The 27,701-nt window shown below is 37.8% G+C and overlaps 3 protein-coding genes across 3 annotated transcripts in view; 2 read left to right on the top strand and 1 right to left on the bottom strand.

Annotated features, from left to right (window-relative positions):
- Positions 1 to 8,343, bottom strand: part of nt5dc1 (5'-nucleotidase domain containing 1) — a 58,322-nt gene extending 49,979 nt beyond the window's left edge. The window contains exons 1-6 of the mRNA XM_052586272.1: positions 7,804 to 8,343; positions 7,308 to 7,399; positions 6,604 to 6,675; positions 6,284 to 6,393; positions 5,188 to 5,267; positions 4,949 to 5,030 (exon numbers count right to left, since the gene is read on the bottom strand). Of these exons, the coding sequence (XP_052442232.1) occupies positions 4,949 to 5,030; positions 5,188 to 5,267; positions 6,284 to 6,393; positions 6,604 to 6,675; positions 7,308 to 7,399; positions 7,804 to 7,896 (529 nt within the window). The 5' untranslated portion in view covers positions 7,897 to 8,343. The remainder of the gene's footprint in view (positions 1 to 4,948; positions 5,031 to 5,187; positions 5,268 to 6,283; positions 6,394 to 6,603; positions 6,676 to 7,307; positions 7,400 to 7,803) is intronic.
- On the top strand, positions 201 to 4,629 carry col10a1b (collagen, type X, alpha 1b). Its single transcript, XM_052586271.1, has 3 exons — positions 201 to 329; positions 699 to 822; positions 2,257 to 4,629. Exons 2-3 carry the CDS (start codon positions 714 to 716, stop codon positions 4,125 to 4,127), a joined length of 1,980 nt encoding a protein of 659 aa, XP_052442231.1. The 5' UTR covers positions 201 to 329; positions 699 to 713; the 3' UTR covers positions 4,128 to 4,629.
- Positions 8,344 to 11,037: 2,694 nt separating the features above from the next.
- frk (fyn-related Src family tyrosine kinase) lies at positions 11,038 to 26,816 on the top strand. The gene is made up of 8 exons (XM_052587227.1): positions 11,038 to 11,940; positions 13,826 to 13,947; positions 20,938 to 21,098; positions 21,221 to 21,389; positions 21,473 to 21,631; positions 24,895 to 25,076; positions 25,445 to 25,610; positions 25,997 to 26,816. The coding sequence occupies exons 1-8, from the start codon at positions 11,600 to 11,602 to the stop codon at positions 26,203 to 26,205; spliced, it is 1,509 nt and encodes a 502-aa protein (XP_052443187.1). The 5' UTR covers positions 11,038 to 11,599; the 3' UTR covers positions 26,206 to 26,816.
- The last annotated feature ends 885 nt before the right edge of the window (positions 26,817 to 27,701 follow it).

Raw genomic sequence — 27,701 nt, 5'->3', positions numbered from 1 at the left:
ATAGTGTCAACATCCCATTTTTCAGTTTGGTGATTATTAATTATTATTATCATTGCCGGTTAGGATCAAAAGAAAGCATGACGACAGATCAGATAGGAACTAGCACATTATGCAGGCACTCACAAGGGACACCATACCCTTCATTAAAACTGACATCACACAAGGAGGGAGGGAGATTTTGGGTGCTGCTGGAGAAGCAAATTTGGTATAAATAGCAGAATTCCCTCCTGTGAACAGGACTTCCACGGACTGACTGGAAACATACAAATATACAGATTGGCCGGGACAGCTGCCCGCCCACCTCTGACTTCTGGAGCTCCAGCCTGCTGGTGGGTACAGCTGCTCTATAGCCCTCTGCTCCAGCGTAACGCTGCTGTGGAAGTATGTGGTACTGCTGGAATGGATGGGAGATGATGATCTTTTAGATACTGCTTTGTATGTGTGTAAGTGAGCTCCAGGGCCACAATTAATATGAATGCAATTTGAACGGGGAGGCTCTCTGGTTGTTCAGGCATGAATCTGATGCTTTTTTTTTAATTTTTAAATTTATTTTAAATTTATTTGGTTTTTATGTGGATTTTATTCAGATATGTTCTTGTTAATAATGCCCATTTTAAGTGTTAGGAGAGGGAGATTTTAGTCCTGTGATTCCTTTGTCACTTATTCATTATTGTTTTCATTTTACAACTTCTTTACAGGCTTAGCTTCAGACAATGGACCTTCGGGTAACAAGCATTCTTCTCCTTCTTGTGGTACTGGCTGAGGCGACCCCTGACAGATACTATCATGTGAAGAAACAGCCTTATCCTGTAAAATCTCACAGTGAGTTTACTTCTGGAGTTTATACACAATTCCTCTGTTTCATTACTGTAATGTTTTGTCATGTAGAATGCTTTAGGATATTTATAAAGGATAACAACAGCAGGTGCAACATTAAGACGCTATACTAAGGGAGCTTGGCTTGCCAAATAAAATGCAAACATATGTTCAAATAACTAATCAGGTTGAAAAATTAGATTAACTTCTTTGCCACAAGGATATCTCAGTCGCTCAGATAATCTGTATTTACACAAATCTGGAACTATCTACAGTCAACAAATATATCAAACATGACTTTAGATATCCAGTTTCTCTTTAATTGCCAATTTGCATGCAATGCCCAGAATACATTACCTTTAAATAGAGTCCTAGTGAAAAGAGCATAACTACAAATACTGTTAGTTAATTACTCTTCATTTGGTATACACCACAGCATATGCAATCTACTTCTTTTGAAAATCGTTAAATCTCCAAAACAGATGTAACCACATTATACAACAGCAATGCCCAAAATAAGCCACAGTGGTGTTAAATTATACCATTAGTTTCTGGACGAGCACTCTTTCAAATTGGAAAAAAAGGGCCTGTGTTTTCTGTGGTGGTCAAACAATCCAACCCAACTGTCCAGTACCTATGACTACATAACATTTATTAAACAGCATAATTTTAAATATATTTCTGCAGGTGTTTTTAGATCATTATAATCATCATAATAGACGTACATAGCACACATTAAAAAGTTAACGTTTAGTTCAAGTACAAGCAGATGTTGATCATAGAATCACTTGCAGTTTAGAAGGTCTCTTATCACTTCTCTAACCAAAGGGTATAACAAATTACAAACATTATAACACGCATTCGTTCACTATATTAGTGAAGACTAAAATAATCTCTTAGATTTGCACTATGAAACATTCAACGTTCCTTCCACGTTTTTTATGTCAGGTTAATGACATTTTCTATGGCCTAACCCTGCCCTTAAAGACAACACTCACAAAAACTGATCAAACACTAGATTTTTAAATCGTAACATAATTTGAATGAACTATTAGATAAATACTGTAACTCAGTAGTCTGTACTCAGCAGGTTTTTTACTATATTAGAAAGAGTATTAATACATTTTGAAAAAATGTTGGACTTCACAAGTAGTCAAACCTGTACATACACACATCTGTAAAAACTTTAATATATATATTCTAAAATCTTTCTTTTTACCTACATGTGACTAAATCATAGGTGAGATTAAATAATATGAACAATTTCTTAACAACATCAAGCAAGAAAATGTAGCTTGTCAAATTTCTGAAATTCAAAATCCATTATTGAGCAAAAAGTGTATGTAATGAAAAGTCTTACAAGCAATTTAAGAATTTTTCTTAAAATTAAGTAATGTAAGATTGCATCTAAATTATATTATATTTGTATTTTATTTTTAGCCGTTGCTGGAGAACCTGGTATTCCAGGTTCCCCAGGTGAACCTGGCCCCCCCGGCCCACCTGGCTCACCAGGAATTCCAGGAAAGAGCGGCATTGGACACCCTGGTCCATCTGGTCCACCTGGACCACCAGGTCCAGCAGGCTTCTCTTCACCTGGTAAACCTGGAAGTCCAGGTTCACCTGGAAAACCAGGCGCACCAGGAATTCCAGGCGAGAAAGGACATCCAGGGCCTGCAGGACCTCAAGGTGCAAGAGGAGCACCAGGATCAGCTGGAAGCCCTGGACCTGCTGGCATTTCTTCTTCTGGAAAGCCTGGACCACACGGTCTTCCAGGAGCAATGGGCCCACGTGGAGAACCTGGCCTAAAGGGTCATCCTGGAATTCCTGGAGAGCCAGGCCAGAAAGGAGAACCTGGCCATGGTATTCCAGGAGCACCTGGTGGCACAGGTCCAATGGGCCCTCAGGGGCCTCCTGGTCAGCCAGGTCAGCATGGAATTGGAAAACCTGGACCAAATGGATTTCCTGGAGAGCCTGGAAAGCCAGGAATGCCAGGTAGGGATGGGTCACCGGGTCCTATGGGCATAGCAGGCCCAAAGGGTCATACAGGGGCACCTGGAGTAGGAGCACCAGGTAAACCAGGCCAAAATGGCGCTCCAGGTTTGCCTGGATCAATGGGACAAAAAGGCCCTCAAGGACCAGCAGGACAGCCAGGCGCTCCAGGTCTGCCAGGTGTTGGCAAACCTGGATCACATGGACCCCCAGGAGATCGGGGAGTGCCCGGATCACCAGGTACAACAGGCCAAAAGGGAGAACCAGGGCCAATGGGTCACACAGGTCTGACAGGTGCTATTGGCCCAATAGGTCCACCTGGTCCACAGGGTGCTAGGGGATTCCAGGGAGAAGCAGGTCCACAGGGAGCTAAAGGTGACATTGGTCTGGTTGGCGCACCAGGGCAAAGGGGTGCAAAGGGTGAGCAAGGTGCACAAGGCTTCTCAGGAAAACCTGGTGTTCCAGGCACAGCAGGTCCAGCAGGTCCTATGGGTCATATGGGGCATCAGGGTCCCAAGGGCGAACCAGGATTTACTGGTGCACCAGGTATCCCAGGTACCAAGGGGCCACCAGGAGAAAAGGGACATACAGGTCTTCAAGGGCCACAAGGTGCAAGGGGTGAAAATGGTGTTCCTGGATCAAGAGGACCAACAGGCCCAGTAGGACCTGCTGGTCCACCAGGGCTTAAGGGTCATCCAGGACATCCAGGTCCCCCTGGTCCAGCGGGGCTCACAGCCAAGGGAATTTCTGGACCTCAGGGTCCTCCTGGTATCCCTGGTGCCAGAGGTCATGATGGTCTCCCAGGTCCACAAGGACCTCCTGGCCCTCCTGGACCCCCAGGCGAGATGATTTATCACGATCATAAAAAGGATTCATATCCATCCCATGAGTGGGCAATGCCAGTTAGTCACGATTTAATGAAGGCACCCATGTCAGCATTCACAGCGCTTCTTACCACAGCTTATCCTAATGCTGGAACACCAATTGTATTCAACCAGGTTGTTTACAATGGAGAGAACCACTATGATCCCAGCACTGGCAAATTCACCTGTCAGGTTCCAGGACTTTACTTCTTTTCTTTCCATATGCATGTCAATGGTGCAAATGCATTGGTAGCACTTTACAAAAATGGAGAACCAGTCCTGTTCTCTTATGATGAGTACAACAAAGGTTTCCTTGACCAGATGTCTGGCAGTACTGTCCTCATGCTGAATTCTCAAGACGAAGTGTTCATCCAGGCTCCAGATGACCAGTCCAATGGCATTTATGCTGATGATAATGTTCACTGTTCTTTCTCTGGCTTCTTGATTGCCTCAACGTGATAGACATACTCAAGAAAACCTCAATCTTTCTTCTTCAAAAATTGTCTGCCTTTATACTCATTTTCTCACTGCCCCAAGAGCCATGCAGAATAGTAAAGAATGACTAATTTAGAAAACATGTCTGTAGCTTGATTTACATAAAGACCTATTTGTATGGAAATATTTTGATAGTCTCAATTATTATGGAACACCAATAAAAATTATGCCAGAAATTAGACAAAGGACCTGTTGCATTTGCCTAAAGCCTGAACTGATGGTTATGTATTAAAATGGTGCTATGTGTTTGCCTTTTCTCCTGTGCTCAAATTTTAACAAAAGGCTCCTGTGTTTAGTATGACACAACAATCTCTTTAAGAGACATTAAGTGAGCCAGGTTTTGAAATAAATGGATTCCAAAGTGAATAATAATTGATTGTTCTGTTTTGTTTGTTCATTTAAGTTGGTAATATCTCACAAGGTGTGTATTATCATAACCAACACAAATAAAGTTTTAGTGCCAGTGCTGCTGTTTGTTTATGAATGTGGTAAAAAGTTAATGCTTTACAAAGGGAATTACTCAGTACAAAAGACCTTTATGTTTTCATCCTGAAACATATCTAACCTTGACTTCAAACTTTGTAAAAAAAAATAAAATAATAAATCTTAAGCTAACTCATTAAAACATTCAAAATTTTATGTGGATAGGTCAAAGACTGTGTTCTTTTTGATAGACACACATTGGGTTTTTACAGCCATTACATAATATCAAAATTAAATTACACTTTGAAATGCTGATCATAAAGTGTGTATAAGAGAGATATAAGATGGTTATTTCTACATACCGCGAAATGCAGATGTGTTGTAGTTATGGTCAATGGCAGCAACAATGTCCTTCCAAAAGTCAGAAGTGATTTCAGCTCCTCGCTAGGGTTAAAAATTACAATAATAAATGTTGTAACAATAACAAATGACAATATATGCTGTGTTAGGTAAACATTCACTCTACGGCTAATTAACAAGTGCTACTTCTGATCTAAAATAAAAATACACAAAATTTTTAAAAGCACTGATTTATTTTTACCTTATTGAACATATCCACCACTCTGGCACAGAGAAGAGCACCAGGGAGGTCAAAATAGTTGTCATAAAAATAGTATTTTGCTGCAACAAATGAGTGCACTAAATCAAATATTAAAGCAAGGACAGTTATTTGATAATATTAGGATCATACAAATATTAAAGGAAAACTCCCTTTTTTTTTAAATTAGGCTCATTTTCCAACTCCCCTAGAGTTCAGGTCTGGAGGTAGCACTTTTAGCTTAGCTCAGCATAGATCATCGAATCTGATTAGATCATTAGCATCTCGCTCAAAAATGACAAAAGAGTTTCTATATTTTTCCTATTGAAAACTTGACCTTTCTGTAGTTACATTGTGTACTAAGACCAACAGAAAATGAAAAGCTGCGAATTTCTAGCCCAATATGGCTATGAACTATACTGCCATTCTGGCGTAATAATCAAGAAACTTTGCTGCCGTACCATGTGTGCAGCAGGCGCAGTGATATTATGCAGCGCCTGAAAATATTTACATTTATAAATTTATATTTATACATAAAATCTTTCAGGAGCTGTGTAATATCACTGCACCTGCTGCACCAAAGTTCCTTGTTTATTACACCAGAATGACAGTATAGTTCCTAGCCATATCAGCCTAGAAAATAGCTACTTTTCATTTTCCGTTGGTATTAGTACTAGAGCTGTAATCGGGCCATAAAAGTTAGGCCCGACAGGACCCGAGCCCGAGAAGTACATTTTGAGCTTTTTAAAAGCCCTAACCCGTTTACAACCCGACATTATTCAAATGTGTGCACACACACAGCTCTTTTGCCTATTGTAAAGAACGAGTCATTTATACATGTTTTCACATAATTTATTCATAACTAATCACTTGGAAGTTGGAATAAACAAATAAAACAAGTCCTCTGTGACATCTTAACATCTCAGCACTCTAACTAGACATAAAAATGAGCCTATTTAAAAAAAAAAGTGGAGTGTTCCTTTAAACTCTAAATAAATATTACATCACAAAAAATGAATCAGAAGATTTAATAAAATGATTAGTGTTATACTGACATTGGAAATTATAAAATGAACCATCTTCAAAAACACATCCTTACCAGATCGTGTGTACGAGGTATTGAGGCTATTAAAATGCTTCCATTCTCTTTTTGGACCATAATGCTTTATGATGTCGTCAGGACTAAGGTTTTTAGTGCCATGAGTTGCTCTACAAATAAATAAGTTTTAAACAAATGAACAACTTAATATAACAGGTTAAGATAAGTTTATATATTTCTTTGTGTACAATTAATCTTTTTCCAGAAAAAGGAGCTATAAAATTTACTGCTCAGTAATTATTCTCTCTCTCTCTCTCTCTCTCTCTCTCTCAAACACACACACACACACACACACACACGTCATACTGAAACTGACTTACCGCAAGACCGTACCGTCCTCTGCCAACTTGACCAGGTTGCCCTCCTCAAGGTCCACCACAAGACCTTTAAAACTGGTCACATGACAAAAAGCAATTGTGTTTGTGTACTAGAGAGATAAACAGACTCATACTAGGACATCAACTTCTTTGTTAAGAAAACAGGCACTATTATAGATATATTAATTTTATTGTATAATCTAGATTAATGATAAGAATATCTACTTGCAACAAGATTCAGTTTGTTAATAAGCAGGGCTGGTAGTTTGGCGTATAAAGTGCATATTCTTAAGAGAGTTTTCTATATATTTGCCTTATGTTAATTTTCCAATACAGCATGTGAATGATGCACTCAATATCATTAATGTGGCGCCTAATAAACATGCTGAAGCCGGTTTAATTTAATGTTAAACAGCAAAATATTAAGTTTTATTTTTTACATTTGATAATTCAATTTCTGTAGCATTTTTAATAGATGTTAAATAAACCTTTTGTGCTTGAAAAAATTATTTCATTTTTTAATACTTTATATTATGAATCTGAATTATGCTGTAAATAGTTATGCAATTCTGTAAAATGCTTTAAATATTTATTAAAGAACGATTAAATGCTACTAAAGTCTTATATATGGTCATTGGTATTGATGAATCTGGTTCCATGCAGGTCTTCCCAATTATTTTACTAATAAAAGTGTTAATAAAACTCACCAGAAATCCCAGGTAGCAGGTGTTAAATGAAGTAGATCTTTATCATAGCCCTTGTGTTCCACCAGATACCGTGCAAAACTGTCATAGATCAGCTGCACACCGACAGAAGAAGAAGAAATACATGTAAGGCTACTAAGTGACGGTTCAGTTACATGAAGATGTCAGGCCTAACCATAAATGAAGCTTCATCTCGAGCTAATACAGTTCAGCTTTATCAAGCTGCCCATAAACACGTCAGATGAAATCAACGCAAATGGTGATTGCATGAACATCCTCCTAGAATGACAGACAGATGAGACACACCTCTCGCCTTCTCAATGTGTCGATCGATCAGTGATCGATCTTATAGATCAGCGCATCAACGCTGTTCTGCTTCAGGTCCAGGAACGTAAAGCAGACAGAACAAATCACGCATTTCATTTGCACTGTTGTGTAAGCCCTATTATGCGTCTGAGGTCGGTTGTGTCATGATATGCGTGATGCCAGAGCGACTCACCCTGGAGGTCTCCTTCAGATTGTATCGACAGAGCGTGTGGTCCAGATCAAAGCCAATTACATCACACTCCGACAGAGAGAAGTATTCGCTCATTGTACAGGCTTCGGATGGAGCTGGAGATGGGAACCGTGAACACTAACGGATCGTGATGTCTTGCAGTGACAGCGACGACTTTAAGCTGTCGATGCAGCTCGCTCGGTGGCGGGATTCTGCGATGTATTTGTCTCTTCTGCAACACGTGGGATAGCGGCGCCAACACAAAATCCTACGAGCCGTGTTTCTACGGAGACGTTACAGGGAAAGCGCAGACAGCCACAGAACGCGTTTCGGCATGTGATACGGAAATACTACGGTGCCGGTTACACTGTAACACTGCAGACGAGCAACGCGGATTTTTGTATCATACCTGCACGAACATATAGAATGTGTAGATATTCGCGCATTTCCGGATGCTGTTACCGTAATAACGCGATCAGAACGGACGGGCACACGTCACTTTTAATGATTGAACATGGTCATGCCTGGGTGAAGCTGCAAAATAAATCATTATTCCCATGAATAAAGTTTTCCAGTCATTGATTGGCTACAAATACAAAGTGTGTGAGCCTGTCTACGCTAAAATTCCCAAAATGTAATTTTTTGAATAATCAACACCTTTAAAGACTGTGGTTATAAGTTGAATAACAAGTTATTTGTAGCTATTAACTAATGATCCCTTAAGCATTGCTATATAACATACTGTTTTCATTAATGGTGTTTTTAATCACTGTTTAATCACATATGCATGATCATATGAATTTAAACTTTAATGACATTTTAAACATTTAATCTGAGTCCATCTTCAAGAATCGGCTTAAAACACATCTCTTCCATCTTTATTTGACCCTCTGACTTTAACACTCACTATTCTAATTCTATTCTTTAAAAAATCGAACTACCTTTCTAATCTTTTTGTATTCTATTTTCTTTTCATTTATTATGCAATTGTATATGTATGTGTATGTGTGTGTGTATGTGTGTGTGTGTGTGTAAAGACCTCTAACTAGCTTGCTCTATTCTTTTATTTTTTATTTTTTATTCTATCTGTTTTCTTTTTATTTATTATATTAGTTAAAATCCCATGCTAGGTGTACTGTGTTAACCTAACTGAGACTTGTTATAGCACTTATATATCATTGCTCTTTTTGTTGTTTTTGATTGCTTCCACATCTTCATCTGTAAGTCGCTTTGGATAAAAGCGTCTGCTAAATGAATAAATGTAAATGTAATCTTAGATGAAATAATGATCTGTTAAACATTAGGTCAGTGGTCTCAAACTCAATTCCTGGAGGGTCGCAGCTCTGCAGAGCTCCATCACACCTGCTTGGATGTCTCTCGTGATCCTGAAGACCTTGATCAGCTGCTGGATCAGGTGTGTTTGATTAGGGTCGGAGCAAAACTGCAGAGCTGTGGCCCTCCAGGAACTGAGTTTAACATCAATGCAGTAGGTGATGTTAAAGTTCATTTGTCTTTAAACATTTACAAGAACATTATCTCATATGTCTAGCTATATGTGAATATATACTGAATGATCAGTTAACCATTATATAATGTTTGCTAATGATTTATTAATACAAGTTATTTTAAAGTGTCACCTAAATCTGTTATGTACAACAAAAACAATAATGATCTATTAACGATTATTTTAATCTCAGTTTCTGGCTTATAACATCCTAAATACAGACAAAAAGAATGGTTCAGTGGGCTTAAAACTACTACTGTTGTTTAATAAGACATCTGTCGTGTGTAGCACTGGTAGCACTTTTAAATAAGCCCTTGATGGAAATAGCAAATGAGAGGTCAATGATAAACATAGGATTCAGACAGCAGTGCAGTGAATGGGTGCCGCAGAGAGTGTTCCATCAGAGGGCACTAGTGAGCCACAAATGCAGCAAACATCTACAAATGTGACAGTGATCTGTACTGAGTCACATGTCAACATCATAGGACCATATAATTGATTGGGACAGTAAACATGTTTTACTTTTCATGTCCTATTGTTATATTTAATGCACCTTTAAAAAAGCACCTAAATTGAGCAGAGCTGTGAAGTCAACTTACATTTGTGGATTATTATTCTTTTATATTCCACAGAGTAAAGTCAGTACCACAATATGACAGAATTAAAATATTTTGCTGAACCATACCTTTAACATGAATTCCTGGAAGATTGTTTTCTGTTTGGTTACAGATCCAATAATTGTTGTCCAGAAAATCCATAGAATAGAATAAAAATCCATAGAATCCATAGAATAAAATCCCTCAAAACAGTCTTTGTAAAACATTTGCTTTATTTTAAAACCTGTGGAAACTGATAGTCTTGAATGTTGTATCTAATAAGTTTATAATGCTTAAACGAACGTGTTTAGATAACTTTGTATGTGTGAATATTAGTACAATTATTCAATTTGACAAGTTAAAAATTAGTTCAGCAATCTTAGAAAAGTATTGTCACATAATAAATCAGGATTAGCTTAAGTCTCAGTTACCAAAAAATGTTTTCAATATATCTTTTTAATTATTCTCTTTACTTTGTGTATTCCCAGTCACAAGTAGACCTAAAACTGACTCCCAGAGTGGATTGCTGCATAAATAAATTATGCATTTGCTTTAGTTTGCTGTCTAATTTGATTGTTAATATTGTTGTGTTTCACATGCTGAATGTTAATGTCTGTGCATGATAATTAATGAATTAAAGATGATTAAAGAATGATCATATTAACCTCAGCAATGATGTTTATAATACTTGTAGCCTACATTTTTAATGCACCATTTAATACATTTATTGCATTTTTTATTGCTGCATCAAGTGTGGAAGTGGATTGATGATCTAAAAAAAAGTAGCTCATTTATATGACTCATGTAAATCAAAATAACAGTGATTTCTTGTAAAACAAACAAGCATTACATTTAAAACAGATGAATATGTATGATGTTACACTTGCCTAAAGGGGAAAAAATATACTCGGTGATGCTGACTTTACACAAAACAATTCTGGGGAAGTTACAGCAATTTATAGAGTAAACTACTTTGATGTTCTTTTAACAGTTTAACAGCATTTAAGTTGATTTTGAAAAAATAATGAATTAAACTGCATAAGTAGGGGAAAATAATGATAATTTTATTAAGATTGCTCCACCTCGTGGTAATGAAACAAATCAGTGTAGCCAACCTTATTGGGATTTTCTGAGAAGCCTATTGAAGACATAGCACTCATAGCAGTCTACAGTTTTTTTTACGATTAAGTTGTACAAATTGGTGCAGGTGTATTGAAACAGACTGCTTTTAAAATTTGATTAAAATGAGTTATTTTTCCGTGTTTTCGTTTAGCTTACTAGTTAATCATTGCGTAATGTGGCCAGCGTTGGAGAGAGTCAGTCCTGGTCTGAGGAAACAACAGCTCACAATCCAGTCTGTGTTCATTCAGGAGCTCGCCTAAAAACATTCAGCCTTCTCTGGGTTTTAAACTTTTTAAGTTTTTGTAAATCGGAATCTGCCTTGACGGGACCGAGGAGCGGAGAATGATCTCGAACTGTATCAGGGGAATGTGACCAGGAAATGTGAACAGATTTTTGACTTCAAGCAATAAATCGCCTGCTTTCCCGTCGACAGGGCTGTGCTATCTCGTGTCATCGGTCAAAGCGTTTTCACCTGCTCACAGAATGGAATGAAAATAAACCGTATGATCACTGAAATGCGACATACCGCTTCAGTTTAACTTGATTTACAAACACGGGTCTGTTGGACAACTTCACGATGGCAGACTTAAGAGAAAGGTTCATACTGTGCTGCCAAAGTACTTTCCCGTGTTTCCGAGACCCGGCGAACAGTGCCTCACCTAACACTCGTGAAGGGATAACCAATCCATTTACATCCCCGACACCTGTGGAGAAGCCCAGCTACGTTTACATCGCGCTGTACGACTACACGGGGCGCACGGACAATGATTTGAGCTTTAACGCCGGGGATAAACTGGAGCCACTCCGGAGAGAGGAAGACTGGTGGTACGCGAGAGGAATCACCGGGATCTCAGCGAACAAAGAGGGCTACATTCCTGCCAATTATGTTGCAGCCGTAGAAAGCCTCGATGCTGAGCCGTAAGTTTGTGGCACTTCTGTAAGCAAAGAAACCCCTGGCGGAAAATGTCATTTCATATGTGTAGCACAATGCTTTTTTTTAAAAGAGATTAATTGGGAACAGGGGATTATTAGTGTGGTTTGGAAGTCCCATAATTATTGTAATGTGTACCAATGTATTGTACTGCGCGCATAGACCCTCATTATGAGCATCTGCTTTCAACAAGAGGGATGTTATGAGGATCCCTGACAGCAGCCGGCAACAGACTCTGGTTCTGCAGATTTAATGTGGTTAAAGTTCAGGAAGTACTACAATGTTGAGCCTGTTAATGATTCCTAAGCTTTGTGCACTGTAGGTGTCATAAATAGATAAAAAGTGCATATATATATATATATATTGATGTTTGCCTACAAAACTATGGAATGGAATGAACTCCCCAACTCAATCCGAGCAGCTGAGTCCTTAGCCATCTTCAAGAATCGGCTTAAAACACATCTCTTCCATCTTTATTTGACCCTCTAACTTTAACACTCACTATTCTAATTCTATTCTTTAAAAAATCTAACTACCTTTCTAATCTTTTTGTATTCTATTTTCTGTTAATTTATTATGCAATTGTGTGTGTGTGTGTGTAAAGACCTCTAACACTAGCTTGCTCTATTCTTTTTTTATTCCATCTGTTTTCTTTGTATTTATTATATTATTTAAAAGCCCATGCTAGGTGTACTGGGTTAACTTACCTGAGATTTGTTATAGCACTTATATATCATTGCTCTCGTTGTTGTTTTTGATTGCTTCCACTGTCCTCATTTGCAAGTCACTTTGGATAAAAGCGTCTGCTAAATGAATGTGTCTGTGTCTGTGTATATATATATATAACAGACATTCTGCTAAATTCAATCATTAGCAGACGCTTTTATCCAAAGCATCTTACAAATGAGGACGGTGGAAGCTATTAGTTGGTTAAGTGTTGGCGAAAAAGATGAGTCATTAGATGTTTTTTGAAAACGAGTAAAGACTCGGCAGTATGAATTGAGATTGGGAGGTCATTCCACCAGGTTAAATGTGTCATGTCGTGTGATCAGATCTCTATGCTTTGTATGTCACTCTGGCATGCTAAATAGTTTCTGACGAAAGGACTTTGTTAGAGTTAACTTTCCAGTTTTCCAGGTCTGTCACCAACAGCATAACGAGCTTGAGTGTGAATGTTTTGTAGCAATTTTAAATTATTTATTTATTTATTTATTGTGTTGCTGATGTGTGACAGCACCATGTGTCAGCAGATGAATATGATATCTGTGTTGAAAGATTTAGAGGGAACGTACTGGACACAAGGTGTCTTCATAAGCTTTGTGTATGTTACAACAATCATAAACCCCAAGTCAGCCAAAAGTTGGTTTATTATGTATGAATTTCATAATCTTTATTTGAACATACTCAATTTTTGTCCAGGTCTGGACCCTAAATTACCCCAGTGCTTCTCGACTAGTTTTGTTTTAGAAGTTAAAAAGTCCATGACATTAAACTGGGAATGAAGGAGTCTACAGCAAATTACTAATATAAATTCTACTTAAGTAAACGTAAACATGTTTTTAAAAAACACTGAAATGTATTAACATTATTGTAAGCTGCATAGGTACAAAATATGCCAAATTCTAGGAAAAGTGACAATAAATAGGAAAAGTAACTTTGTAATTGCTTTAAACAACAGCAGAACAGTGACATTCCAAAAAAAATAAAAATGCTTTAATTGTTTTCTCATTATTTTTAATTGATCCATGATTTTGGTTTGTTGTATTGTATTAATTGCATTTTGTATCTTTTTTTTTTTCTTTGTTAAAATTCAGTGTTTGACTGCTGGTTGATTTTTAGCTCACATAACATTGTGATTCTCTTCCACTGCAGATGGTATTTTCCAGAAACAAAGCGCTTGGAGGCCGAAAAGATGTTGATGTCTCAAGAGAACAAGAATGGAGCTTTTCTAATCAGAAACTGTGAAAGCCAGGAAGGAGAGCTCTCACTCTCAGGTACATCTGACGTCAAAAATAAAAATAAACAGTCTGTTTCTCTCAGATCAGAAGACATTTTGTCAAAGTTTGACATCATTTGGCTTATGTCACAAACACTTGAAATATTGGTATCTTTATCTACTATGCAGTCCAAGTATATACAACACATTTTTGTGTTTCTCAGGACTCAAACCTGCAGAACTTGTTGGCTATGGTCATATGATCTATTACGTCGCACAGCTTCACATGTATCAGCATATCTTTGCTAACCCTCTTTGTGAAAAGTAAAAAAAGAATTACATTACATAGAGTGTAACCATTACATAGAACACAGAAACCCTAGTTAGTCCAGGTGATATGTGAAATTAATGTTAATTTATTTTTCATAAAAGCATGAAACTTGGTACACTTTGTGTTGTTTACAGCACTAAACATGTTCAGTAATGGAGCCATTGTAAAAACACATTGTGGTTGCCATACTGACCATTTTTCTTTCCACCATAATCAAATTATGTATTTGTGTCATATTTCCGGAACCAAACATGATAACACAGAAAAGGTGAAGTCTACCCCCGTTTTGATGGTCAAGGATTACAATCAGGGCCTAAAATTAACACACCACGCCAAGTCAGTTGCCAGTTGGCGGGTACAAGTTTAACAAAATTATAACAATAATAAACAACAGCCAGTTTTGAAAGAAATTCACTGTTTCTGACATAGGCAAATAAAGTAATATTTTCCGAAGACAAGAACATTGTGATTATAGCGGTTCTGTCATAAGCGACAAGAGTGAATCAAATAATAGGATACAACAGACTGAAAGGTCAGAGCAGTGATGGCCAGCTTGTCCCTAGACACGGTTCTAATAGCTTTTACCTAAGAAGATATTCCTGCTTTATTTCGTAAGATTAACTTTTGCCTTCTTTATTCTTTATAACCCGAGAATGCTGCGACAGATATCTGGGGTTATGCCGCATAAACACCACAGTAAACTATAGTTTGAAAGGCTGCGTGTTCGGCTGTACGCATACTCTGAGCTGCTTTAGACAGCGCACCAGTAGCGCTTCAACGGACTAAAACACACACAATTATGTCTAAATACACTGTTTTGGCGAGTTACCTTGCAAACATCATCTTAAATAAGTTACAAAGTCTTAAATGACCATAAAGAGTTGGGAGAAATCGGATATGTGTCAGATCCACGTCATATGAACCATGTTTTAAAGAGACAGCGCTGATTTTAAAGTTAAACCTGCTGAAGTCTGTCATTGATGTAAATCAGAGAACAAAAGGAAAGAGAAATCCTTGGACTGTCCTAGTCGCTGATTAACTTTAATTCAGTGACTTTATGAGAAAGATTACAATGGAATCTCAGAAGATGCAGACTGAAATTATAAACATATTTCATGTAAACTTAATTTACAATCACTCTCTGGGGCCAGAGTTGTCTATTATGCTGTCCACAAGGGGGAAGCCAGAGTCCTGCATGCATGCGGGTACACACAGGCCAAATTTTTGATGTAACCGGTGGAAAAATATTTGTTTGTAGAGTGTGGTGCAGATGCAAGACGGACGTTGACAAGCACGGGCAGGTTGTGGGTCCAATAACCAAGACTATTTTGACTCGGTCCAGTACATGCTGAGCAGTGTAGCCACTCGCACTGCCACTGATTGATAGCTGTAGTCTGATTGTAGTAAAGGTAGCTTTCTTTGCTTGCTTTCTGTATTTAATTTATTCACAATTTGAATAAAAGTTGAAATAAAGCGAGTTTTATCTACCTCATGTAGGAGATTTAATGCAGGTGCATGTCCCAGTTTTTATGTCAAATGTGTCGTGTATGGGATCAAATTAGTGTTGCTGTCAGATAATGTGTTGGGTCTTCTGTTAAGTACTGCGATTGTGGAAAGATCATTTCACCAGCCAGGAAAGGTGAATGAAAATGCCTCTATGTGATGTTCCCATGAGGCATTGCTTACTTACAGACCTCTTGAAGGAATGTAGATTTGTAAGAGTGGGGAGGAAGTAGGTGAGGGTGCTGAGCCTGTGGCTGTTCTTTACTCAAACATCAATCAAACATTAAAGTCTTGAACTTGATGCACATTGAAACCAGAAGCTAGTGCAGGGAGGTAAAGTGAGTTGTGACATGGGCTCTTTTGGGCTCATGGAAGACCAGTCATGCCAGTGCATTCTGAATCATTTGTCGAGGTTTGATTGCCAATGATGGAAGTTGCAAAAGTCCATCCTAGAAATGACAAGGGCCTGGGTAAGAAGTTGTGCAGCATGCTCTGTTTGGAAGGGCTGGATCCTCCTGATGTTAAATGCAAACCTGCATGATCGAGATGTCTTTACAATATTGATTAAACTTTATTGTCCTCAAGGGCAATTCTTTGTGTAGGCAGCAGTATACACATACACATACATATAACAACACACACACAAATTACAATAAATCATTTAAAAACCTAATTGCAGCAGGTATAAATAAATTTCTATATCTATTTGATTTACACAAAGGGAATTTAAATCTCCGTCCTGAAGGAAGTAGTTGAAGATCAACACACAATGGATGAGTGACATCGGAAAGGACTAACTGGCCCTTCCTAGTCGTCCTATGCTCATAAATTTGTGTGATAGTCCTTAATTGATCCCCACTATCTTACTGCACATTATAACTATGCTTGACAACGTCCTCCTATTCTTAACATTAAGATTACCATACCAACAAACAATAGAAAAGCTTAAAACCGCTTCAATAAAACAAGTATAAAACATTTTCATGAAAGAAACATGCATGTTGAAAGATCGAGGTTTCCTTAGAAAATACAGACGCTGAAGAGCTTTTCCTCTAATAATATCAGTGTTTGCCTCAAATTGTAATTTATCATCAAGTACAGTCCCTAAATATTTGTACTGGGTAACCACTTCTACCTGATGTCTCTTTATGACAGAAGGCAACACAGGTACAGAGCTCTTCTTACGGAAATCAATGAACATCTCCTCGAAGATGGTCGTCGAATGTCAGTTGGTAGCAAGATGATGAACTGTGCTGTATAATCGGAGAGGCAGGGAAAATGAGAAGCCCAGTCTTTGCCAGGTTGGGCTGCAGATGATGTTCCTTCATCCATGCCAAGATGTTTGCCAGGCAGCCTGAGATCCAGTCAGCTCCTATTGGGATGTCTGGTTGAAATGAATGATAAAGCTGTGTGTCACCAGCATAGTGAATGGTAGAAGAAACCATGTGCTTGTATAATATGTCCCAGTGATGTATTTTATATCTGGTAAGAGGAGGGGTCCAAGAATTGATCCCGTGAAAGTTGATGTTCTTTGGATACCTCTCCTCCCTGAAAACCTCCCCAAACCCTGAAAGACCTACCTGGGAGATAAGATTCAAACCAGTGAAGTGCAAATCCTGTGATGGTAGACAGGAGAATCTGATGATTCACAGTGTCAAAAGTGGCAGCTAGATCCAGCAGAATAAGAACTGATGATTTGTGATCAGCTTTCGCAATCTGCAGGACTATGCTTAACGACAGTAAAGCAGTCTCAGTTGAATGGTCGCTGCTGAAACCTGATCAGTTAACATTAAGTTGGTCATTCTGTGAAATAAATAATGTAACAGTGTCTATAAGGGTGTGAACCAAATGGTCCATCCGTTCGAATAACAAAGGAACAGCATTCCTCGGAAACGTCTTGTAGATTGGTGGATTTCCAGTCGGAAGGTCCTAACAGTATCTGTTGTTTATAGCCCTTTTCGTCTTCAGGTATACAATTCTATCCCACAGACCTTTGGGAGAAGCTAGGATTCATACAAGGGTTAAGATTGTTCGAAAGAAGACATGCTAATATCGCTATTGAAGGACTGCTACACTACCATTTTCAATTAATTTTGGTCAATCCTACTTAATTTTTTGCTTTAGAGAAATGTGAGAAAAGACTGCTCAGCAAAAATACAGTAAAGATGATGATAAACGTGGCAACTTTTTAGGCTAGGTTGCACTGGCCTGTCTAGACAGATATTGTCTTGACAAGAAGTTAAAGTGGATCATAAAGTTTCAGTTTATGTACAGTATTTACATCCAGAGATGAGAAATGGGTATGTGAGAGAAGAGAGGAGGATACTTCAGAGGAAAGGTGATGTGACACACAGCCAAGTATGGTGACCCATACTCAGAATTTGTGCTCTGCATTTAACCCATCCAAATTATTATTAGTATTGCTGACCTGAGACTCGAACCCACAACCTTAGGGTTAGAAGTCAAACTATCTAACCACTAGGCCAAGACACCCCCAACGGGAGCGTACGTTTCGCTTAAACGTTACTGGTAGAGGAATTGGTGGCACACAGGTGTGAGACAAGGGGAAGTTGTTCGAAAAACCAGCAAGGGTCGCACAGTCTTCTGGACAAATCCAGGTCTCAGTCAAGCCCAAGATACTAAGAGTAGACTGAGAAGCAGTGGCCAGAATGAAGTTTGTTGACAGTTGACTAACAGTTCCAGAGACCTACAGAAAATGAGAGTTGCAGCAGAAGAGGTGCAGATGGGACAGAGTTTAGCAAGATTGCGTTGGCGTCTGTGTGTGATGTTCGAGCAGGGGTGGTGAACGTCAGTCCTGGAGAGCTGGTTTGTGGCGGACTTTCTGATGCAATATGACATCCAGGTGGATGCTGCACATTGGTGGTGTTTTTTTTTTTTTTTTTTTTTTTTTTTACCAAGGCTGGTGTATCGGCTTCCTGATCAGTAACAAGAAAGATAAACATATGTTTCCTCATTCCAGAGTCTTTGCGTGTGTGTGTTGGGTGTAGACAATGGCTCCAGAGACACATGGTCTATCTTACGACACTGAAACCAGAGTCTTTGAGTCATGATTGACATTTGAAGATCATGAGAGGTAAACCTGTGATGAGGACTCTGCCTGGTTATAGCAACAGCCAATGTAATCAGCCAGCATCATAATTAAGTTTGATTTAGTAAAAAACTGAAAAGTTTTGTATGTTTTGCAACATTTTCAAATTGATTCATATTTAGACATATCCACAAAAATGGGTAAAACGCTGTATTGCATGTACCAGGACAGTAGTTGGTGCTGTCACCTTGTTAGTAAACCGTACCTGTAGGGAAGTGATGATTATATGATGTACATGATGTGTCTCTGCTGTTGGTTGTAATATTGGTGAAGAAAATCCACACTTTGCTGAAGAAGCGTTAGCAAACTCTTGATCAAGAACAACAGTACCATATACTCATTGTGTATGTTTGTTCGCACTTGCCTTTAAAATGTGCAAGATCTTAAAATGTGTGAAATGCGCTAGGCTTTTTTTCCTTCTTATACTGTACCAGACAAATGCATGCATAGCACGTTTTGCTTGCTTAAGTGTTTCTGTATTATATGAGTGGCTTTGGATATAAAACGCAGCACGTTTGGGCGAAGAAGTAAAAAATACATTTATTTGTGAAAATACCATAATTATGAAATTAATAAGGAGTGGTTACCAGCATTATTACAGCATAAAGGAATTACAAAGAAATCAGCTCTAATCCTATTAAATTGTTGAACCATGGAGCATAAAAATAAAAATTGTGAACAAAGCAAGCAACAAAAACTTGTAAAATACAATTTAATTGGCATAATTAAGTGTGAAAATAACCAAAGGATATAAAGTCAACCAAAAATTGAGAAGAGATGAAACCAACTCCTAGAGGACCTCAGATGATGCTAACCCTGAAGCAACATACAGAACTACCAAAATAAGTGTGATTGCATCATATAATAATAATTGCTGTTAATAGTGTTCATCGTCAGTTTGATTACGTCTTTAATTGATTTTCTGTACATTTCTGCCATATGCACATAAACCGATAGTTACCACGGAAGCTACTACTAAATATTGTAGAAACTTAATTTTATGTAAAGTTGCTTTGCAATGATTTGTACCATAAAAAGCACTATACAAATAAACTTGAATTGAAAAATTATTCGGAGACCAGATATGATTTCAGAATTATGTGTGTGTGTAAGTGAGGATAGCAAAATAAAGTAAACTGTGACGAATTATACCAAACAATTCTTCATGCAGAGGACTACCAGTAAAACGGATACAAATTTGGGACCAAAGTCTGGGAAAAAGATTGAAGTTCACCTGGATGACAGCATGCCCAGGAGACTACAGGCAGTCATTAATGCTAAGAGTATTGATAGTCATACTAACAGCGTTCTGAATAATTTTGAGTTGACTGTAATCCATCACATACCTTTCTATCAAAGTTATCAAACATTATCAAGCTGAATTTGCTCTGACACCGCTTAACTCAAGAGTTCTTCTCATATTTTATTACCATCTTCTAAACTATAGAGAATTTTGGCTTAAACTGTGATTAATGTGAGAAAGGTTGAAGTTGTCTGAATAAATTTAGGTTTGACTGTATCTATTTAAATGAAGTTAACCAGCTAACACTATACATACTCTTTTGGTGTCTATACCCAATAATTAAAAAGTTGTCCACTGACAGGCTGCCCAAAACCACGTTCATATTTTGTGCATGTTTTCACAGCTTGTCAGTGAACAACAGCTCTGTGTAGTTAATGCTGCTCCATGTGAAAGCACGCAGGTGATGGAGATTTACCGCTGATTACAGAACCGGCTTTACTTACAAGATGTGTATTAAATATCGTATGCGATTTGTCGTGCAGCCCTAGTGCATTGCATGAATGGCCTAAATAAATATCTTATGTTTGGGAGTGATTTAGAAAGACAATGTGCTTTTTATTATTTTATATAGGTATTTTATTATAGGCCTAAGTATTTTTTAACCCAACAGTCCCAACTAAGTGTTTGGATTGAAACAATTACCAGCATGTTTATACCTTATACCTACACAGGGGCACTGAATAGGTACATTATAATTACAAAAATGTTATGCTGTAAATTCTGTACGTGCGCAGTACGTGCTGGAATCTAAAACATTACCAATTGAGGTCCTTGATATACTGTCTGTCTGTCTGTATTGCAGTGCTGGACAACAGAAAAGTGAAGCATTATAAGATCAGAAGGCATGATAATGGTGGCTACTTCGTTTCAAGGATTCGTAGTTTTTTCACATTGAAAGAACTAGTGCAGCACTACTCCAATGAGGATGGCCTCTCTGTTCATTTGGCAGAACCCTGCAAAAAAGTGTGTAACATTTAATTCAAGTTTATTTGTATAGCGCTTTTTACAATACAAATCGTAATTTACTATTACATCAGTCAAAAACATTGAAGTACAGGTTTTGTGTCTGTGTGTGTGGGATGTAGACAATGGCTCCAGAGACACATGGTCTATCTTACGACACTGTGGATCAGTGGGAGATCCCACGTTCCTCTCTAAAACTCTTGAAGAAGTTGGGAGCAGGGCAGTTTGGTGAGGTCTTTGAAGGCATATGGAATGGCAGCACAGCCGTCGCTGTCAAAACACTCAAACCAGGTACACACACAAACAGAGACAAGATGGATATACATACATGCACATGGCTTGCTGTACTGTATGTACATCTGTATGTTTGATAGGAACTATGGATCCAAAAGACTTCCTGCGAGAAGCTCAGATCATGAAGAAACTCCGTCATGCCAAACTGATCCAGCTCTATGCCGTCTGCACTACGGAAGAGCCCATCTACATCATCACAGAGCTCATGAACCACGGGAGCCTTCTAGAATATCTGCAAAGTAAGACACACATTTACATTAAAACACTTGTGTTATGTGGGGCAACTGAATACCGTATTATTGTACAGTACACATCGAAAGCAAGCAACACAAGAAAGCAATATAACAAACAATAACTGATTTCTGTGTGTGGCTGACCGGGTTTTAATAGGACCACAGAGGCTTTTCTGGGAAATCAGCCTGTGAATAGCTTAACTACCTGTGGTAAAATCACTGTAAAGCACTGCTTTCACTGTATAAGGCGTCATTTCTGGACAAGGACAAGAAGAGATGGAGAGAGGGAGGGAGAGAGCCTTGTTTACACAGGCTATGCTTCCTTATTGACACATTTTAAAAGTCAGTCATAAATGCACTTAGCAGTAGGTATCATGTGGTTGTGGTCATTACAGTAAAGGTGAATATACAGTACAATGCACCTCGCAGAACAAAATAAAAGGGATCATAAAAAAATGCATTAGCTTCTGAAGGGCTGCAGCAAATTAAAAAATATGATCTTAAAATAGAAAATATTTACACATTCTTCACATAAAAACTGTTTGGACACCGAGATAAGGGAAAAGTCTGGAATACCATCCTTAAGATTATAGTGAGATTCATGATTAATAAATATACATTTCTTTCATCAGCATATTTTGGATTTAAAATGCCTTACGGGGGTTCAAATTTTCCAATTCTGGGGGGAGCTCTGGGGCAGTTGGGGGCATTCACCCAACCCTATTAGGCTTTCATTCAAGTCGAGTCAAGTCACCTTTATTTATATAGCACTTTTAACAATACAAAACTCCATCGGTGACATAATGGAGAAAAAACCTTGGGAGAAACCAGGCTCAGTCGGGGGTCAGTTCTCCTCTGACCAGACGAAACCAGTAGTTCAATTCCAGGCTGCAGCAAAGTCAGATTGTGCAGAAGAATCATCCGTTTCCCGTGTTCTTGTCCTGGTGGCCGTCTGGGAGACAGGGGGCCTGTACCATGAAGCTAGATTAGCTGGCTAGCCAGTTCAGTTTCAGGCTAGTCTGCACCAATCCTGGGTTTTAGGTACCATGTAAGTAGCTTGGCTTTTATTGGCATTCATTGCCATAGTAACTTACACTTCACGGCTAACCTGCTCTGGGACAGGTTATGTTCTGGGTTAAAGATCCCAAACTGAAGTTGGACCAATCACATGTGAGAAAAATGACACATGTCTGACACAAAGTCACTCCAGTTCATCTTGCTCCAAATTAAAGATCGCTAATTCTGGCTTTAATGATAATTACGGAGTCATTTTATGGTTTATATAATTTATTGTTATTCATATTATTATTCATATTATTATTATTATTATTATTTATCATTTACACACAAGCAATTTTGGCTTAACAGTTATCATAAATAATTTGTTTTAAAAATATGAATGTATATAGATCATGTAATATAAATAAGCTGTAGTATCAAAAGATTGCACTATTTAAAAATTAAAAAAACTGACCTTACATCTATCACTATATATTTTCAAATGTATAAACTAAGTTAACAAGTTTCACTTGTCACTGCACTGATAGAGCAAATATTATTTATTTTATTTGTCCTCCTTCATTTTTCATATAAGGTTTAAATTTGTTAGATTCTTCAATCTCTCAACCTTTAGCAAAACCTTTAGTTTTGAATCTCGCTGGGTCTCTCGCGAGAAGTAAATCAAACTTGCTTTGTGTTGCAAGGCTCGTGATTGGCTGTTCGCCAGTGATGTCACACATTCATCTGCACGCGCTCCACAAACTCAGGATCAAAGCCTGAGTTGACAAAGAAAGTTGATGAACAGCATCATGCTACCAACAAAGCCAAACTGGAGAGGTTTTAACTCAAAACTAATCCTGTAACTCTGAATTTGTTCAGCTACCATCATGGTACAGGCCCAGGGTCTCTGGGGCTCATAGACTAATGGACAGAAAGAGCAGGCCAGTCAGGACCTGGAAAGACTGCTTCAGCTGCCTAATTTCCCAGAACCCTTTCCTCCTGGTTAGGCAGCTTATTTGGAAAGATAATCAGGGCCAGTGTTGTGCTGGGGCCTGTTCTTCGTAAGTTGCTTATTACATCCGAGATCAAATGACACCTCCAAGATGATATCATCGTGCTATTCCTGATCCGGCTAATTGGGTTCTTCGAACACACCTGTTGTGTATGATTAGTATCGCTGAATTTAGTTATCTGAGATAATTGCACGTTCATGTGTTGTCTTAAAAGGGGATATGTATCGATACTCGAAACCATGATCAGCAGTGCAGCGATTGGCTGGTGGCTAGACGGCAATGTAATGACGTCATATAATTTAAAACGACACCCAACGAAAAACTTGACAAATTTCTGGACTTGTATAAGGAAACAGCCAAGCAAACAAAACTACATAAATCTTAATAAATAGATACATGAAACAGATAATAGATACATGTTTTTATTGTATTAGAATTTTTTTCATGATTCCCAATTATTTAGATTCGCAATTTATAATAGTTGTGCAGTCTTTACATTTTTATTTCAATGTAGAAATTATCTATTCATTTCATTTTATATTTGGACAGATTTGTTACGTGACAGCATTAATGAAAGTTTCTTAAGGGTTAATATCATGTTATCTGCATCTCCTGCGCTCCATCAAGCCACTCTTATAATAGCAGTCATCACTCAAAATAATGCACGACTCTATTATCTGTATAGCATGTGTGTAAGACTCTAATACAATTATGAAGTAATAATTTTATGACAAATAAATATTTCAGTGAGTAAAACTGGCTGTCTATAGTAGGCTGTTATGGACTACACAGCATTTTTATATTATTTTTAAATAATTTTTTTAATGATTATTATTTTAAATTATTGTCCCTGGATCAGTACAATACTCTTGTAATAAAGTAGCGGTGGTAGCAGACATATTTTGAGTATCAGTTCTGGTTGAAAAGAAGCGATCTAATCCTGTTTACATGAAATAAGCTGCTCCCGAGCAGGTTTAAGCTTACGGACCTGTTGCTATGACAGCAGCTCCGGGATGAGCATCGAAGAACCAAACGATCCAAGATCACGCCAAATCGTCAACATTCAAATCCAGCTAACTGAGTTAGCGACGTACGAAGAACGGGCCCCAGATCTCATTCCCCTATTGTGTGAATATTTAGTAGGTTGTTTACCACATAAACCATAGGTTTTAGAGGTTAGCTTATTCTGAAACCGTAACAAAACAACATCTGACATGTTTATTATATTTATTCCCTTCCCTATATTCTGTCATACAGAAGACAGGGGAGCTTCTCTGCAAATGTCTGATCAGATAGAAATGGGATCCCAAGTGGCATCTGGCATGGCGTACCTTGAGCTGCAGAACTACATTCACAGAGATCTTGCGGCACGAAATGTTCTGGTGGGAGATAACAATGTGTGTAAGGTGGCTGACTTTGGTTTGGCACGTGTATTTCAGGTAAGAAATATTCTCAGCCTGACCCTTCAGCTTGCCTATGGGGCAGTGGTTCTCAGATGGGCAAGGTTGCCAACTCTCATGCATCTGGCGTGACATGCCAGATGCATGAGAGTTTTGGCAGCTTTGAATGGGTTGCCATCCAAAAATGAGTCAAAATTTCATTTCAAAGATTAAAAAAAAAGGATTTCCCTATTCAGTCTTTTTCATATCAATATATTTGGATGCTGTTGGGTCTATTCAGTTATATTATTATAAATATAAATATAAATATTATTAAGCAAATCTGTTGAGAACCACTGTATCCACTGATTTTGGCAAAATAATACAAAAACTGTACTTTTAACTTTCTCACTGCATGATTTCTTTAGATGGAAACTGAGAATGTTTATGAGGCCAAAGAAGGAACCAAGTTTCCAGTGAAATGGACTGCTCCCGAGGCCATCCACGAGAACAAATTCACCATCAAATCTGACGTTTGGTCTTTTGGGGTCCTACTATATGAAATTGTGACATTTGGACAGATGCCTTACCCAAGTACGTCATTCTCATATATAAGTTTGCTTATTTTATCCATCGTTATCATACAGAAAAATACTACGAATTTGTCTAGGCCACAGGGGCACAATCCAATAGCAGTAGCAAGTAGAAAGTTATGTTGTGATGTAAACTAAAGGCTACTGATATTTTTTTTTTAAACGTTTTTCCAACCTAAATTTTCTGTTTCAGTACTGTACCATACTTGGCCAGTTTATGTTCAATGTACAGTCTGGTTCCTAAACAAAGTTTATTGTACAAAAATAAACCAAATTTTAAAATGTATTGATATCAGTATGTACTGCAGCCCTTCCTCACTGAATTGCATTTATTATTCTGTTTTCTCTGTTTCTGTTTTTTAATGTTGCTTTTCACTCTTTCTCCAGCCATGACAAACTTTCAGGTGGTACAACAGTTGACCAAAGGCTACAGGATGCCGTGCCCTCTTAACTGCCCCAAATATTTATTTGACATCATGTCCGAATGCTGGAAGGACTCTCCTGCAGACAGACCCACCTTTGAAACTCTGCAATGGAAACTCGAGGACTTCTTTGATATGGACATCAGCTCTTACGATGACGCAAGCCGCTACTAAAAGACACTGCTGCTTACAAATTTGATGCAACTGCAAATGAGCCAAGTGCAGGGATTTGATGAGCAAGCCTGAGATGCTATTTTAGTATCAAATGAACCAAATGCCTTTATGTATTCTTAATGTTCAGATATAATATGCTAAATGCACTCATCAAGAGTTTTCCTATGTACAAACTACTTTAGTTAAAGCTGAAACGTGTAGTCATTTGGATGTTAAAATGCTTTCTCTTATCCAATAGCAGTAGAAAGTTATGGTGTGACATAAACGAAAGGCTACTGACTATTTTTAAAAAGAAAAAATCCCTTCAGTGTTTCCAACCTAAATTGTCCTGTACCAGTAAGTAATATATATTACAATACAGGGCCAGTTTATTATGTTCAGTGTACTCTTTAGTGTGCGGAGACAATTGGTAACCTGTTTCCCTGGAAAGTGCTTTCAACACTGTCCATTCGGTCCTCCAGTAACAAACTGGAGAATGGGTGGAATTGGAAACCGGTTTGCACACAGTCATAATTTATGCAATATCTGTTAATGTTATTGATGCTGATTTTGCACAATCCACAACACAATTCAGCTTTGAATCAAAAATATATTCTGAGCCTTCTTGATTATTTCCTCTTTGCCTTCTTCTGTTCATTCTGTGGATGCATACTTCAGTCTGTATTTGCTGTTGTGTGCATATTACATATCCTATAGTGGTGGTTTAGTGTCACTTGATTTGCACTCATGCTGGTGCCATGAAACCGATACTATTGAGGAAAAGATATAAAGAGCATAGGCAGTGTAACGGGGTTAACCTGTTTTATGTTGAACGAGTCACTTCCTGTCAGACTAGCAGCATTACTTGTTCTAAAAGAGGAATGCTCAGAATCCACGACATTCATTTGCTCACAGCATTCAGCAAAACGCGCACATTGAGACTAGATTCTCAACTGAGCTTTAGTCAAAACTGGCATAATTAGATATATTGTACAATAAGAAAATAAGCCATGCTTCTTGAAAACCAAATCAGTATATAATTATTTCTGAAGCATCATGTGTAATGTAATGGCTGCTGAAAATTGAACCGTACCATATAATTTTTTTATATATATATTAAAATAGAAAGGTTATTTTTTTTAATACTACAATACTACTTTTCTTTAACTGTATTTTCAATCAAATAAATTAAGCCATGGTGAGCATATTTTTTTTTTAAGGTATTACAGACCCCAAACTTTTGAGTTTAGTGTGCATTTATAAAAATACAGAAAAAAAGGTACTGTATGTAAAATACATAAAATTATTACTCTGTATTTGCATAATATTAGGTTGAAATATATTTTAAATATATTTTTGTAATTTAGTGCAAAATTAAAAATGAATTTTTATATCATGTGCACTCAAATAGTGAAATACTTAACAATTATCATGGATTATGATTTATATCCCCACATGGGGGCACTAAAAACCTGAAATTTTCAGTTGGGTGTCAAATCACGATTTGTTTAAAGTAG

This window comes from Carassius gibelio, chromosome B20, assembly GCF_023724105.1.
Source record: "Carassius gibelio isolate Cgi1373 ecotype wild population from Czech Republic chromosome B20, carGib1.2-hapl.c, whole genome shotgun sequence".
NCBI lineage: Eukaryota > Metazoa > Chordata > Actinopteri > Cypriniformes > Cyprinidae > Carassius > Carassius gibelio.
The sequence above is the reverse complement of the archived record's forward strand: the minus strand, read 5'-3'. Positions and strand labels throughout refer to the sequence as shown.